The following is a 12871-nucleotide window of genomic DNA, read 5'->3' as shown; positions in this document are numbered from 1 at the left end:
ATTTCCTATGTGTTCCCAATAAAATCTAGGCTCTGCATCACCTAACCTGAGTGGAGGTCTGCTGTGCACCAGGTAGGGGCTGGGAACGACCAAAGGAAAAGGAAGGGGACAAAAGAGGGGAGCAGGAGTGTAAAAGAGCCCTGGCCCCTCAGTTACCCAGCCCCACCCCCACCCCTGGCACCTGGGCGATGTCGTCCTTATAGATGCCCCTCTTCAGGCGGACCCAGGATTTTGGCTTCAGGTTGGCCACCTCCTTCACGACTTTGAGAACATCTGTCATCTCCTTGATGGGCACCATCTGCTGGTTCCAGTAGCCAAGCCGCAGGTTGCCTACACCTTCAATGGCCTGCTTCACATGTGTCTGCTTATAGGCCTCCACGTAGATATAACCCTTCACGTGCTCTGGTGCCACCACTGACTTAATCTGCAGGGGCTGTAGGACCGACCCAGTAGCAGGAGACAGTGAGACACAAGTGACATGAACAGTAACAGCTGCCACTACAGCACTCTCTCCCAGGAATTTATCCAACAGAAATGTTTGTGAAATGACCCGGACACAAGGATGTCCACTGCAGTTATTGATTACAGCAAACAAACAAGACTGGAAATTTTTAAATGCCCCCAAGAGGGATTTGTCAAACTATAGCATAACCATTCCACGAAATATAATGTAACACTTAAAAAATAATGAATCTAAAAACCAAAAAAAAAATAATGAATCTACACATAGTGATGTAGAAAGGAAACCAACAGAGGGGCGCCTGGGTGGCTCAGTCAGTTAAGCATCCAAAACTTGATTTCAGCTCAGGTCACGATTTCAGGGTTGTGAGATGGAGCCCCATGTTGGACTCTATGCTGGGTGTGTAGCCTGCTTAAGGTTCTCTCTCTTCCTCTGCCCCTCCCATCCTGCTGCTCACACATCCCCTTGCCACCCAAAAAAGGGGGGAAAAAAAAGGAAAGAAAGGTAAACAACACATACCATGTATAAAAAAACAACTGGATGGAAGAGAACTGAAATGACTATACTAATAGCAAACAGAACACACTTTAAGACAAAAGGTGTTACCAGAGACAAACAAGGATGTCTTATACTGGTAAAGTTCAATCATCCAAGAAGATACAAGAAGTGCAAACCTGTATGAACTTAACAATAGAACCTCAAAATACACAAGGCAAAAAGCAACAGAAATAAAAGGAGAAATTGATAGTTCACCAATAATAACTGGGGACAACACCCCACTTTCAACAACAGACAGAACTAAACAGGAGATGAACAAGGAAACAGCACTTAAGCAATCCTGTATACCGACTAGACCTCACACACATCGAATTCTGTCAAACAGCACATTCTTAGGGTATACTTAACATTCTCCAGAATAAACCATATGTTAGCCCATTAAGGTAAGTCTCAATAAATGTAAAAGAATTGAAGTCATATGAGACATATCCTCCAACCACATAGAAGTGAAATTAGAAATCAGTAAAGATTTAGAAAATTCACAACTATGTGGAAATACACTCCTAATTTACCAATGTATTTAAATTAAGAATTACAGGGTGCTTGGCTGGCTCAGTGGGTGGAGCATATGACTCTTGATCTCATGGTTATGGGGTTCAAGCCCTACATTGGGTACAGAGATTACTTAAAAAAAAATATATATATAAAAAAAAAGAATTACAAGGGATACTAGAAAGTATTTTGAGGGGTGCCTGGGTGGCTCAGTTGGTTAAGTGTCTGCCTTCAGCTCAGGTCATGATCTCAGGGTCCTGAGATCAAGCCCCACATCAGACTCTCTGCTCAGCAAGGAGCTTGTTTCTCCCTCTACATCTGCCTGCCTCTCTGCCTTCTTATGTGTGCTCTCTCTCTCTCTACCAAATAAATAAAATCTTAAAAGATTTTAAGATTTTTTATTAAAATAAAATCTTAAAAAAGTATCTTGAGATGAATGAAAACAAAAACACTAAACCTGAAGAGATATGAGAGAGCTGTGCTTAGAGGTAAATTTACACCTGTAAAAAAGAAAAAAAGTCTCACACCAATAACCTAACCTTCCACCTTTAAGAAACTGGAAAAGGAGGGACGCCTGGGTGGCTCAGTTTATTAAGCATCCCAACTCTTGATTTCAGCTCAGATCATGATCTCAGGGTTGTAGGATTGAGCCCCATGTCAGGCTCCAAGCTGGGCATTGAGCCTGCTTGGGATTCTTTTGCTCCCTGTCCCTCTACCTCTCTCCACTCTTAAAAAAAAAAAAAAAAAAAGAAAGAAAAGAAAAGAAAAGAAAAGAAAAGAAAAGAAAAGAAAAGAAAAAAGAAAAAAGAAAGAAAGAAAGAAAGAAAGAAAGAAAGAAAGAAAGAAAGAAAGAAAAGGGAAAGAAAACTAAACACCAAGCAAGCAGAAAAACAAAGAAATAACAAGCATCAGAATGGAAATAAATAAAAGACATAAAAGAAAAATTGAGAAGTCCATCAAAACCAAAAGCTGGTTCTTTGAAAAGACTAACAAATTTGACACACCTGTAGCCAGACTGACCAAGAAAAAGACAAGAGACTCAAGTTACTCAAGACTGAAATGAGTAAAACCAGGAATGGAAGAAAGGACATCACCACCAACTTTACAGGATAATGAAGCAATACTATGCTACTATGTACATGAGCAAGTGTACATAATCACACCAAGCGATTAGATATCCTCAACGAAATGAATGTTTTCCGCAAAAAAGACATGCACTACCAAAACTGACTCAAAAAGAACAGAAAATCTGGGACGCCCTGGGGGGCTCACTGGTTGAGTGTCTGCCTTTGGCTCATGTTGTGATCCTAGAGTTCCAGGATCGAGTCCCGCATAAGGCTCCTGCGTGGAGCCTGCTTCTCCTCCCTCTGCCTGTCTCTGCCTGTCTCTGTGTCTCTCATGAATAAATAAATAAAATCTCAAAAAAAAAAAAAAAGGAAAAAAGAAAATCTGAATAGACCCACTAAGAAGTAAATATATTGAATAACTAATTGAAAATTTTCTTTTTTTTTCTAATTGAAAAATTTATACATGCACTCAAACAGAAAATCACCAGGCTATCACAAACAGCCAGGACTAGATAGCTTCACTGGTGAATTCTATCCAACATTTTAATAATATTGTTCCTTCACAGACTCTTTTTAGAAGGAGGAATATTTCCCATCTCATTCCTTGAATCTACTATTAACTTGATACCAAAACAGTATCAAATGTGGATGCAAGTATCTTTTTTTTCCCCCCAAAGATGTTATTTGAGAGAGAGAGAGAGAGAGAGAGAGAGACCTCACAAGCAGGGGGAACAGCAGGGAGCCCTATGCAGGACTCGATCTCAGCATCCTGAGATCATGACCTGAGTCGAAACCAAGAGTCAGATGCTTAACTGATTGAGCCACCCAAGTGGCCTTGGATGCAAATATTTTTAATAAAAAAGCATAACTGGATCTAGCAACACATAAGATCATACACCACGACCCTGAATTTTATGGTACGGAAATTATATCACAATCAAAAAAAACAAAACAAAACTAATTGTTTTGTTAGTAATTGTTTTGTTTCAGCATTGCTTGTAATAGTGGAAAAAAGAAACAGCCTTATATTTGCTGGGCATACAAAGATACTTAAGGTATTGACAAAACACTCACTACAGAATAATACATACACTACATAATATTGTTTTACACAAACAAAACAAAACAAACAAAAAACACCCCCCAAAACTGACATTTCTTGACTTGCAGAGAAGATGACCTGGAAAGACACACACCAACAGTAATTCCTTTTGAAAACTGGGACTCAGGGATGGAGATGTGGCCTTCTCCAACACACATATACTTCTTTGGTCATCAAAAACAAAAACAATAATCAGTCATGACTCAAATGGTCACTGGAATTTTGCCTAGGATGCACAATCGAGGTTTGAGCACACTTAAAATGACCTGCAAATCCTACAAACTATCCACTTAGTCCCACTGACATACATCCACTGCTTCAGCAAGTAAAAGCAATGCATTTGGCCCAACATGGATCATAGTAAGTGAGAAAATCACCAGCCAGCAAAGGGTTGGTAGTAGCCCCCACCCCCCGCCCATGTTTCGTGAATTTGGAGTATACCCTTTGTAGGGTTTGCCCCTGTTCCAAAACTGACAATTACATCTCAGACAATAACTATACTTACTGAACACAAGCTGCAGGACAAGTCCCAGCAGAAAGCTGGACATGTCCAAAGCTACTTAATCCTAATGATGCTGAAGGGCAAGCAAGGTGCCTAGAAACGGGGAGTGGCTTGATCTAGGGTCACAGGGCTAGGACACAGCGGGAGCAGGATTCAAACTCCAAGAACTTATTTATTTATTTATTTATTTATTTTTAAACTCCAAGAATTTAAAGAGAGATCTGAGAACCTAATGCAGCATCTTCCTGTTTTGTGTGCTGTGAGTGAACAGGGTTGGGGAACAGGCAGAAAAGGCTCAGGAAGCTAAGAAGGCTGGCTTCTGGGGGGCTACAGGGGCTGGTGAGCCCTACCAGAAGGGCAAAAAAAGTGAAGACGGTACCTCTGTCAGGCACTGAAGAGCCTTTCAAATCCAGGGAGGGGTCATTTTCCAGCTAAAGCAGCTCACTTTACGGGCACTGCTCCTGGCTGCAAGGGTACCTGGTACCCTTGGATCTATACTGTCCCTCCCTCTGGGCTTCACTCTCTTTTCCAAGCTACCTGCCTACCCAACTTACCGTGTCTGTGAACTGGTAGGCAATGAACTTGCGCATCAAGGAAATGGCTGTGGCCCTTTCCTCCCCAATCTGGAAGAAGAGACACAGACTTCAGAGAGATGACGACACGAAACATGGACACAGTAAAGGGGGTAGGAGACAGCAGCAAGGCAGAGTCATCAGGCAAGAAAGATAAAATAGAAGAAAGAGAGAGAGGAGCAAGAGAGATGAAGTCCAGAGCAAGAGGGATGGGCAGCAGGACAGACCAGGTGAGAGACAGTGAGCGATAGGCGGAGAGGGGGGAAGGGGGCTGGGAGGTGGGGGATGAAGAGGCAGAGACTCACAGGCCCAGGAGACCCAGGACAGAAAGATGGCAAGCTCTCCCGGACAAGGCCACCTCCCCCCCTGCTACCCAGAGTACACACCTTACATTTGACAGTCCACAGATTTGGATCCCTAAACAGGAGAGGAAAAGGAACCCCTTCAGTGAAATGGCCTCATCACGAGAGACCTGAAGCACCACACCCATCTTTCTTCCCCTCCCTCCATGCCCCCTTCTCCATCCTGCCATCCATAAGCAGGGGAAAGAGGGCAAGTGCCAACCTGCCACCAGTCCCCATCATCCAGCACTCTGGGTCTGCCTAGGTACATGCCCCCACTCTCAATACAAAATTTCCCCCATCTCAGCCTGCCTATCCCACCCCTCCCTTACTTGACTCCTGGGAGCAGCTGCTGCTGGGTGATGTCATCTGAGAGCTCATCGGATCCTCCATATACCCTGGAGAGGGGAGAGTAGTTGGGAAGGGGGGTGATGCTCTGTCAGAGCCTTGACCCTTCCCGAAAAGGGACCACCTGTCCCCACTCCGTGCCCTTACGTCTCTCCCACAGACGACTTGGCATATTTCTTCATGTAATACTCGCCCAGTTCTTCCTCTCGCTGGTCCCTGGGATGTGAAGGGGGAAAGTAAACATGAATTGAAGGCTGGAGAGGAGGGTGGGCTGACCTGCCCCCAGATCTCCCCTGGGAGCCAATCTCACCCTTTTGCCTCCCTGCTTACCTCCAGAGGTTTTGTAGGCGGCGAGCCCCAGAACGGTCTTCATCCAGGACAACATTATCGATATTGGAAGCTGCAGAAAAATGTGCAAATGGGGTGAATACAGGGAGGTGAGGGGCAGGGATGTGGAGAAAGTGATAGGGGCTGAGAGGGCCGGAGCTAGGCCCTGGGGCAGGAGACACCTCACTTACGAACCCCCAACCCTCACCCTCTACTGTCCTGCTAAGCATCCTGCTTCTCACAAAAAAGACTTGGGGACAGGGCCCAACAGGTAGGGGCATCCAGCCATTCCCTGTCTCACAACCACTAAGTATGCCCTTAACTCCATCTCACTCCACCTATCCCTGCCACCCACAATGCTCGCACACACACGCACAAACACATACACACTTTCCCAGGCCAATGGCTGGAGACCTGGCCTCAGGACTCCCTGATTCTGGATCCTATATGAGTCAGAGCCCCCAGGGCTAGTTGGGGGTCAGGGGTTAGGGAGGGTGCTGTGGGCAGGAAGATGTCAGGATATGGGAGGAGGGTCGGGGACTCACAGTTTTCAGACTCTTACCTTCAATCTCTTCTACTTGGAGGAAGAGGAGGTGGTGGTGGTGGTGGTGGTGGTGGTGGTGGTGGGCGAGGGCAGACAAAGTATGAGCCAAATTATAGCAGCGAAATCAACCAATGGGTTGGGGGAAGGGGAAGGGAGGGACACAGGAAGGTTGAAAATCAAAAGTAAAGGCCAGGCATCAGGTGGTTGGGGGAGAAGCCGAAATGTATGAGGCGCACAAAACGGAAAATAACAGGGAAGTAGGGTCACTGGCCCAGGAAGTGGGGGGTATCTCGGGACAGAGCCCACCCCCCTACAACCCCGAGAAGGGATTCACTGGGGCCCTGGGATCCCAGAGTCCTCTTCCCACCACACCCACCACCCACAGCCCCCACCCCCCCAACTCATGGGCCTAAAAGGAAAAGGGTACAGAGCTGGTCTCTCTGGCAACGACAGAAAGAAGCGAGGTGAGGAGGGTGGGGGGTGGGGGTGGTGCAGGGCATGGGTGGGGAATGGGCTCTCAAGACCATTGGTCACACCCCAAAGTGGTCTTGCAGAGGTGGGGCCCCCACACACCTTTCTCTAGAATGTCCTCTGCTCCGTCCTCCCACTGGTCCTCATCCTCATACTCATCATCCACATCTGCAACAGAAAAGCCAAGTAGTCAGGGAGGTGGGTGCAGCAAAGGCAACCTCAGAACAGTGGCTCCTGGGAGACATCACTGGGAGATTGGCAAGACAACCACCTACCCTGCAGATCATGACAGAGGCCTGCATAGGTGAGGCTCTTGCCCTATGCCACCAAGCTGCTTCAAGCCACAGGATCAGGTCTTCCATGCAGCTCCACCTCCACCTGGCTCTAAAAGCCATCTCTCCCTCAACCCCACCCATAAGTACACTTAAAAAATCATATCGGGGGATGCCTGGGTGGCTCAGTGGTTGAGTGTCTGCCTTCGGCTTAGAGCATGATCCTGGAGTTCTGGGATCGAGTCCCACATTGGGCTCCCTGCAAGTAGCCTGCTTCTCCCTCTGCCTTGTGTCTCTGCCTCTCTCTGTGTTTCTCATGAATAAATAAATAAAATCTTAAAAAAAAAAAAAAAATCAGATCAGGGACACCAGCCTGGCTCAGTCTGTACAGCATGTGACTCTTGATCTTGGGGTTTGAACCATGAGATTGGTTCAAATCTCATGCTGGGTGTAGAGATTACAAAAAAAATAAACTAAACTTAAAAATATATATATATCAGATCAAAATAAGCACAAAAGTTTCCTCCAAACTATCAAGACCATTATATGTTTTTTTTAAAGACAGGGTTTACAGTCTATTGGTTTTGTTATCTTCCCCTTACATTTGTAACACTGACACTTAGTGTCCTGTGCATACTGCTCTGTTGTACGTGCCACCGAGTCCCAGCTGAATCCCCTGGGCGACTCTGAAGGAGGTACCACCACCGTTCTGATTTTTACAGTGATGGCTCTGAGGCCCAGAGAAGTGACCTAACTGGCCCAAAGACTCTCAACTGGTCCCTGAGAAACAGGCTAGCTCCAGGGCTCATGCACCAAACCTCTTCACTAAGATACTCATACTCTTTCGTACATAGCGAATATTATGCTAAAAGCTGAAGAGTGATATCCCCCATGTGATAAAAGAATCCAAAGCAGAGGATGTATGTGTGCAATGAAGTTTCCCTCCCATCTAGCTCCCACTAGCTCAGTCCCCTTCCCCAGAGGCAACTCTGTGACCAGTTTCTTGCCTAGAAATCATCTGTGCATATAGAAAAGATGCATCTAAATCCCCCACCACTACCTGCCCCAATGCAACTTTTTAACACACTGTTGGGTACTTTCCTCTTTTTCTAAGCAATCATACCAGCCTGGGGCTCTTCCATAGGAGAATATGCCGCATTTGCTGATGATCTGCCCCATAACACATTTTACCAGGTCCTTACCATCAACGGACATTTAGGTCACCAGACATTTACAACTGCAAACAGGACTGCAGCAACTATCTTTGGCCTCATATCTTTCTGCACCTGTGCAAGTTTAATTGTCTGGTGAATTCCTAAAAAAAAAGAAATGCTGGATCGAAGGGTCCCTGCCTGTTAAACGTCAATGGGCACTGCCACACATCTTACCATGGGCAATGCCCAATGCCACTCCCCCCACCGAAACATGATTGTCCCTAGTAGTCCGTGTCTGTGTCACACAGCATGTTATCCCTTTTCTCGATCTGGGCCCATCAGCTACCTAAGATTTCTTCTCAAAGGACTCCTTCCCCTCAGCCTTTAAGGGGGGACTGGGAGTGTTTCAAGCATTTCCTGCCCCTCTGCTCCCCAATCTTCTCCCAAGAAAATGGTGGCTGGCATTCCAAGTCGTTCTCCTTACGTGGGGTGCCTAGGTGGCTCAGTCAGTTAAGCATCTGTCATCTGCAGGTCATGGTCTCGAGATCCTGGGATCTAACCCCAAATGGGCTCACTGCTCAGCGGGGAGTCTGCTTCTCCTTTTCTCTCTGCCCCTCCCTTAAATAAATGAATAAAATCTTTGAAAAAAAAGTTCTACTTTACATGGGCGTGGGAACAAGCACTCTCACAGATGGGGGCCAATATCTGGACACAGACATCAAAAGGTTTTAAAAACATATACATGCCCTTTGCCCAGCAGTTTGACTTATAGAGATTTACCATGTAGAAAATCTTCAGGGGCCATGTTAGATAAAATACATCTTCTCTAATCTCTAAAGAAAACGTATTTATGTCAATTACAAGCAATGGAAATAAATCACGACAATGTTAACAGCAAATTCAGATATTTTCACGTTACAGCTACAGATATTTCAAGATGTCACTTGCATCCATTGTTACTTCAAAATTAGATTCTTATCAGACCCTCCACTAAACCTTGTTATTTCAACACATTCATGATGAAACCCATACGTTCTGCGAATATTTAGGTACTGTATTTAAGTAGAAATGTTCTCTTTGGAATCGTATGCTATTTTTCTGTTAAGCATTTCAGAGCATAATTCTAGGTAGGGGTCTGCAGACTTCAGATTCCCAAAGGAGCCGCAATACAAAAGAGATTAAGATCCGCTGGTCCAGGGACATCTGGGTGGCTCAGCAGTAGAGCGTCTGCCTTCAGCTCAAGGCGTGATCCCGGGGTCCTGGGATCGAGTCCCCCATCAGGCTCTCTGTAGGGAGACTGCTTCTCCCTCTGCCTATGTCTCTGCCTCTTTCTCTGTGTTTCTCATGAATAAATAAATAAAATCTTTAAAAAAAAAAAAAAAACCCTGGTTCAGGTAATAAGTTGTGTCTACATCTAAACACATAGGAAGGTGTTCCCCAGCAGTGTTGCTCGTAATAACGAAAAACACAAACTTCAATGTCTAAGAAGAGATTGGTTAAATAAAACAGATTCTGGAGAAAATACTACCATGTAGCCACTGGGGGAAAATGGGTATTTCCAAAATGATGATGATGATGATGACAGTAGCTAAAGTTTATAGAGCACTGAGGTGCCAAAAGTTGATCAGAAAACTTTATATATTTTTTTTTATCAGAAAACTTTAAATGAATTAACTTATTTAACTTATCTATGTTATATCTACCTACAAAATCGCTGAAAGTAAAAAAAAAAAAAAAAAAGTTTACGGATCAGTAAATATAATGTGAGCCTGTATACTGTTAATAGATAACCACCTTTTCTGAGGGGCTTCTAGGCTGGGGATTTCACTCTGGGTTGCCATTACTTGATTTGGCCCCCCCAAAATCCTCAAATATCTCTGCTGGATTATGAAGGACTGTTTGTTCCCTGGTAGAGAGGGGAAAAGGGGCTCCGAGAGATGAACAGCAACTCATCCAGAGCCACACAAGGAAGAGAGCAGAGCCAGGCCAAAGGAATCCAGGCCTGTCGGCCTCCACTCCCATGCTGCCTACATCTAGGTCATCAGAGGTTTTCACGATGAGCACAGACTTCAGGTCTTTAAGAAATGATAATGGTATTGTAACTGTGTATTTATTTTAAAAGGACTGATAGAGGGATCCCTGGGTGGCGCAGCAGTTTAGCGCCTGCCTTTGGCCCAGGGCGCGATCCTGGAGACCCGGGATCGAATCCCATGTCGGGCTCCCGGTGCATGGAGCCTGCTTCTCCCTCTGCCTGTGTCTCTGCCTCTCTCTCATCTCTCTCTGTGTGACTATCATAAATAAATAAATAAAAATAAAAAAATTTTTAAAAGGACTGATAGGGACGCCTGGGTGGCTCAGCAGCTGGACATGTCTTTGGCTCAGGGCACAATCCTGGAGTCCCAGGATCGAGTTCCACATCAGGCTCCCTGCATGGAGTCTCCTTCTCCCTCTGCCTATGTCTCTGCCTCTCTCTGTCTCTCATGAATAAATAAAATCTTAAAAAAAAGTAAAAATTAAAGGACTGATGTTTTAGGAACACAGAAATATTTCAAAGCAAAATTCTACATTTGGTATTTGCTTTGACATGATCAAGCAGTGAGTGGAAGTGAGTAGGAAAAATCAAAACAGGATTGGTACTAAGCTATTTACTCTTGACACTATGTGATTAGTATTTGGACTTTCCATATACTATCCCACCAGTGTGTGTTTGACATTTACCAAAATAAAAAAAAAAATTTTAAAGTATGTTCAAGAAACAGAAGTGAAGGTGGAAGTCCAGCCTCCGCTCAGCACTCGCCAGTCCTGTGACATACCGGCCTCGTCCAGAATGAAGCCGCCATGGCGGGGTTTCTTGGGAGGCCGGTCATCATCTTCTTCTTCCTCTTCCTCATCATATTCTTCCTCCTCTTCCTCCTCCTCTTCCTCCTCCGGCTCTTCCTCCTTCTCACTGCCTGCTACACTCCGCCGCTCTTCCTCTACCTGGAGAGTCAGGTAGGGTTGAGGCACCAAGGTTCTGCACCCCCAGATCCAGACACCAAGTCCCCCACCCCCAAGTCTGACACCAGCTAGTCATCACCCCCTGTGCTCTGCATACACTCCCTTCCGCCCTGGCCAGGCCTCTCTGGCAGCCATCCTATCTCAATGACAGCACTGCCATCCCCCCAATCCGCCCAACCAATACCCAGGAGCCGGTCAGACTCCATGCTCCACTGGACCACCTTGCTAGCCTCTACCTGGCCTGTAAATGCTGCAGCTCCACGAGGTTTGCTCCTTGGCCCTCATCTCTCTGCACCCTACAATTCCCTAGGCCATCTCCTCCGCTCCCTTGGCTGGTGGACATCTCTGCAACAATGATTCTTGTATCTCTAATCCCAGTCTACACTGCTCCCCGAAGTTACTGCCTGCCTCTTGTTGCTAATTCTTCTTTTTTTTCTTTTAAGATTTTACTTATTTATTCATGAGAGATACAGAGAGAGAGGGAGGCAGAGACACAGGCAGAGGGAGAAGCAGGCTCCACGCAGGGAGCCAGCCCAATGTGGGACTCGATCCCTGGTCTCCAGGATCACACCCCAGGATGAAGGCATTGCTAAACCGCTGGGCCACCACCGGGGCTGCCCTCTTGTTGCTAATTCTATGCACAATCTTTACTCCTCAGCTACAAAACACCTCACACCACTGATCCTCCCTAGGGAAAAGCTCTTCCCTTGGCATCTGTCACATCACATCCCCCTGGCTTTTCTCCAACCTCTCTGGCTGATCTTCTGCAAGCCCCTCCTCCTCTGTTCAACCCTCAAGTACTGGCTTCAGTCCCCAGGGTTCAGCAGGGGGCCCACTCTGCTTCTGCCTGCAGACACTCTCCCCCTCGGCCACTTTACCTTCCATAGTCTCGCCTTCAGTCTCTGCAGGTGATGCCCCATCTGTTTTCGGTTCCCCACTTTCCTCCAGAACTAGAGGCCCCCATGTGTCAGCAGCCTCCACAGATGCCTCCCCGAGAGGTCCTCCGAGCACACACACACCATGTCCTACACTGACTTCAATGTCCTCCCCTAGGTTTCTGCTGACTCCCTCTAGCTTCCAGGAGGCACCAAACTCTTGACCTTCCTGCTTTTGGAACATTATCCCTCCAATCTGTCCCTTCTTCCCCATCCCCATATCCCCCAGCATAAGCCAGAACGCTGCCCTCTAAAACCCAGCCCCTTGGGACGCCTGGGTGGCTCTGTGGTTGAGCACCTGCCTTCAGCTCAGGGCGTAATCCTGGAGTCCTGGAATCAAGTCCCACATCAGGCTCCCTGCGTAGAATGGAGCCTGCTTCTCCCTCTGCCTGTGTCTCTGCTTCTCCCTGTGTCTCTCATGAATAAATAAATAAAATCTTTAAAACTAAACAAAACCCAGCCCCTTGCCCAGCCTCTTTTCTGGTCTCTTGGCCTCTAAGCCCTCTTTCTGTACCAGTCACAAAAGGAGATGATCCACACAAAGCAGTGTTTGCCAACTTCAATCTTTTCCTCATTAACTTCATGCCTTCTTGCCAAGTTCACATCAGTACAACCCATTTATCTGCTATTTTCTTTAAATTCACTCCAATTTTCATTTAACTTAACAGAAAAACTTTTCCATATTTTGAAATATTTCACAAGTAAAAACGTTTTTAAAGTTAACTTGTC

The 12871-nt window shown here is 46.0% G+C and overlaps 1 protein-coding gene across 6 annotated transcripts in view; it reads right to left on the bottom strand.

Annotated features, from left to right (window-relative positions):
* The window catches only part of SUPT5H (SPT5 homolog, DSIF elongation factor subunit), a 28823-nt gene that overhangs the window by 11513 nt on the left and 4439 nt on the right, over window positions 1-12871 (bottom strand). For 3 of the 6 annotated variants that reach the window (XM_026010068.2, XM_026010070.2, XM_026010071.2), the window contains exons 3-11: window positions 11024-11189; window positions 6887-6952; window positions 6332-6343; window positions 5773-5842; window positions 5590-5658; window positions 5427-5492; window positions 5140-5170; window positions 4736-4804; window positions 182-433 (exon numbers count right to left, since the gene is read on the bottom strand). In XM_026010068.2, the coding sequence (XP_025865853.2) occupies window positions 182-433; window positions 4736-4804; window positions 5140-5170; window positions 5427-5492; window positions 5590-5658; window positions 5773-5842; window positions 6332-6343; window positions 6887-6952; window positions 11024-11189 (801 nt within the window). The remainder of the gene's footprint in view (window positions 1-181; window positions 434-4735; window positions 4805-5139; window positions 5171-5426; window positions 5493-5589; window positions 5659-5772; window positions 5843-6331; window positions 6344-6886; window positions 6953-11023; window positions 11190-12871) is intronic. The other 3 variants (XM_026010069.2, XM_072752311.1, XM_072752315.1) reach the window with 1 other exon arrangement.

Source organism: Vulpes vulpes, chromosome 1, assembly GCF_048418805.1.
Source record: "Vulpes vulpes isolate BD-2025 chromosome 1, VulVul3, whole genome shotgun sequence".
Classification (NCBI taxonomy): Eukaryota; Metazoa; Chordata; class Mammalia; order Carnivora; family Canidae; genus Vulpes; species Vulpes vulpes.
Note: the sequence above shows the minus strand (reverse complement) of the source record. Positions and strands in the feature narration are given on the sequence as shown.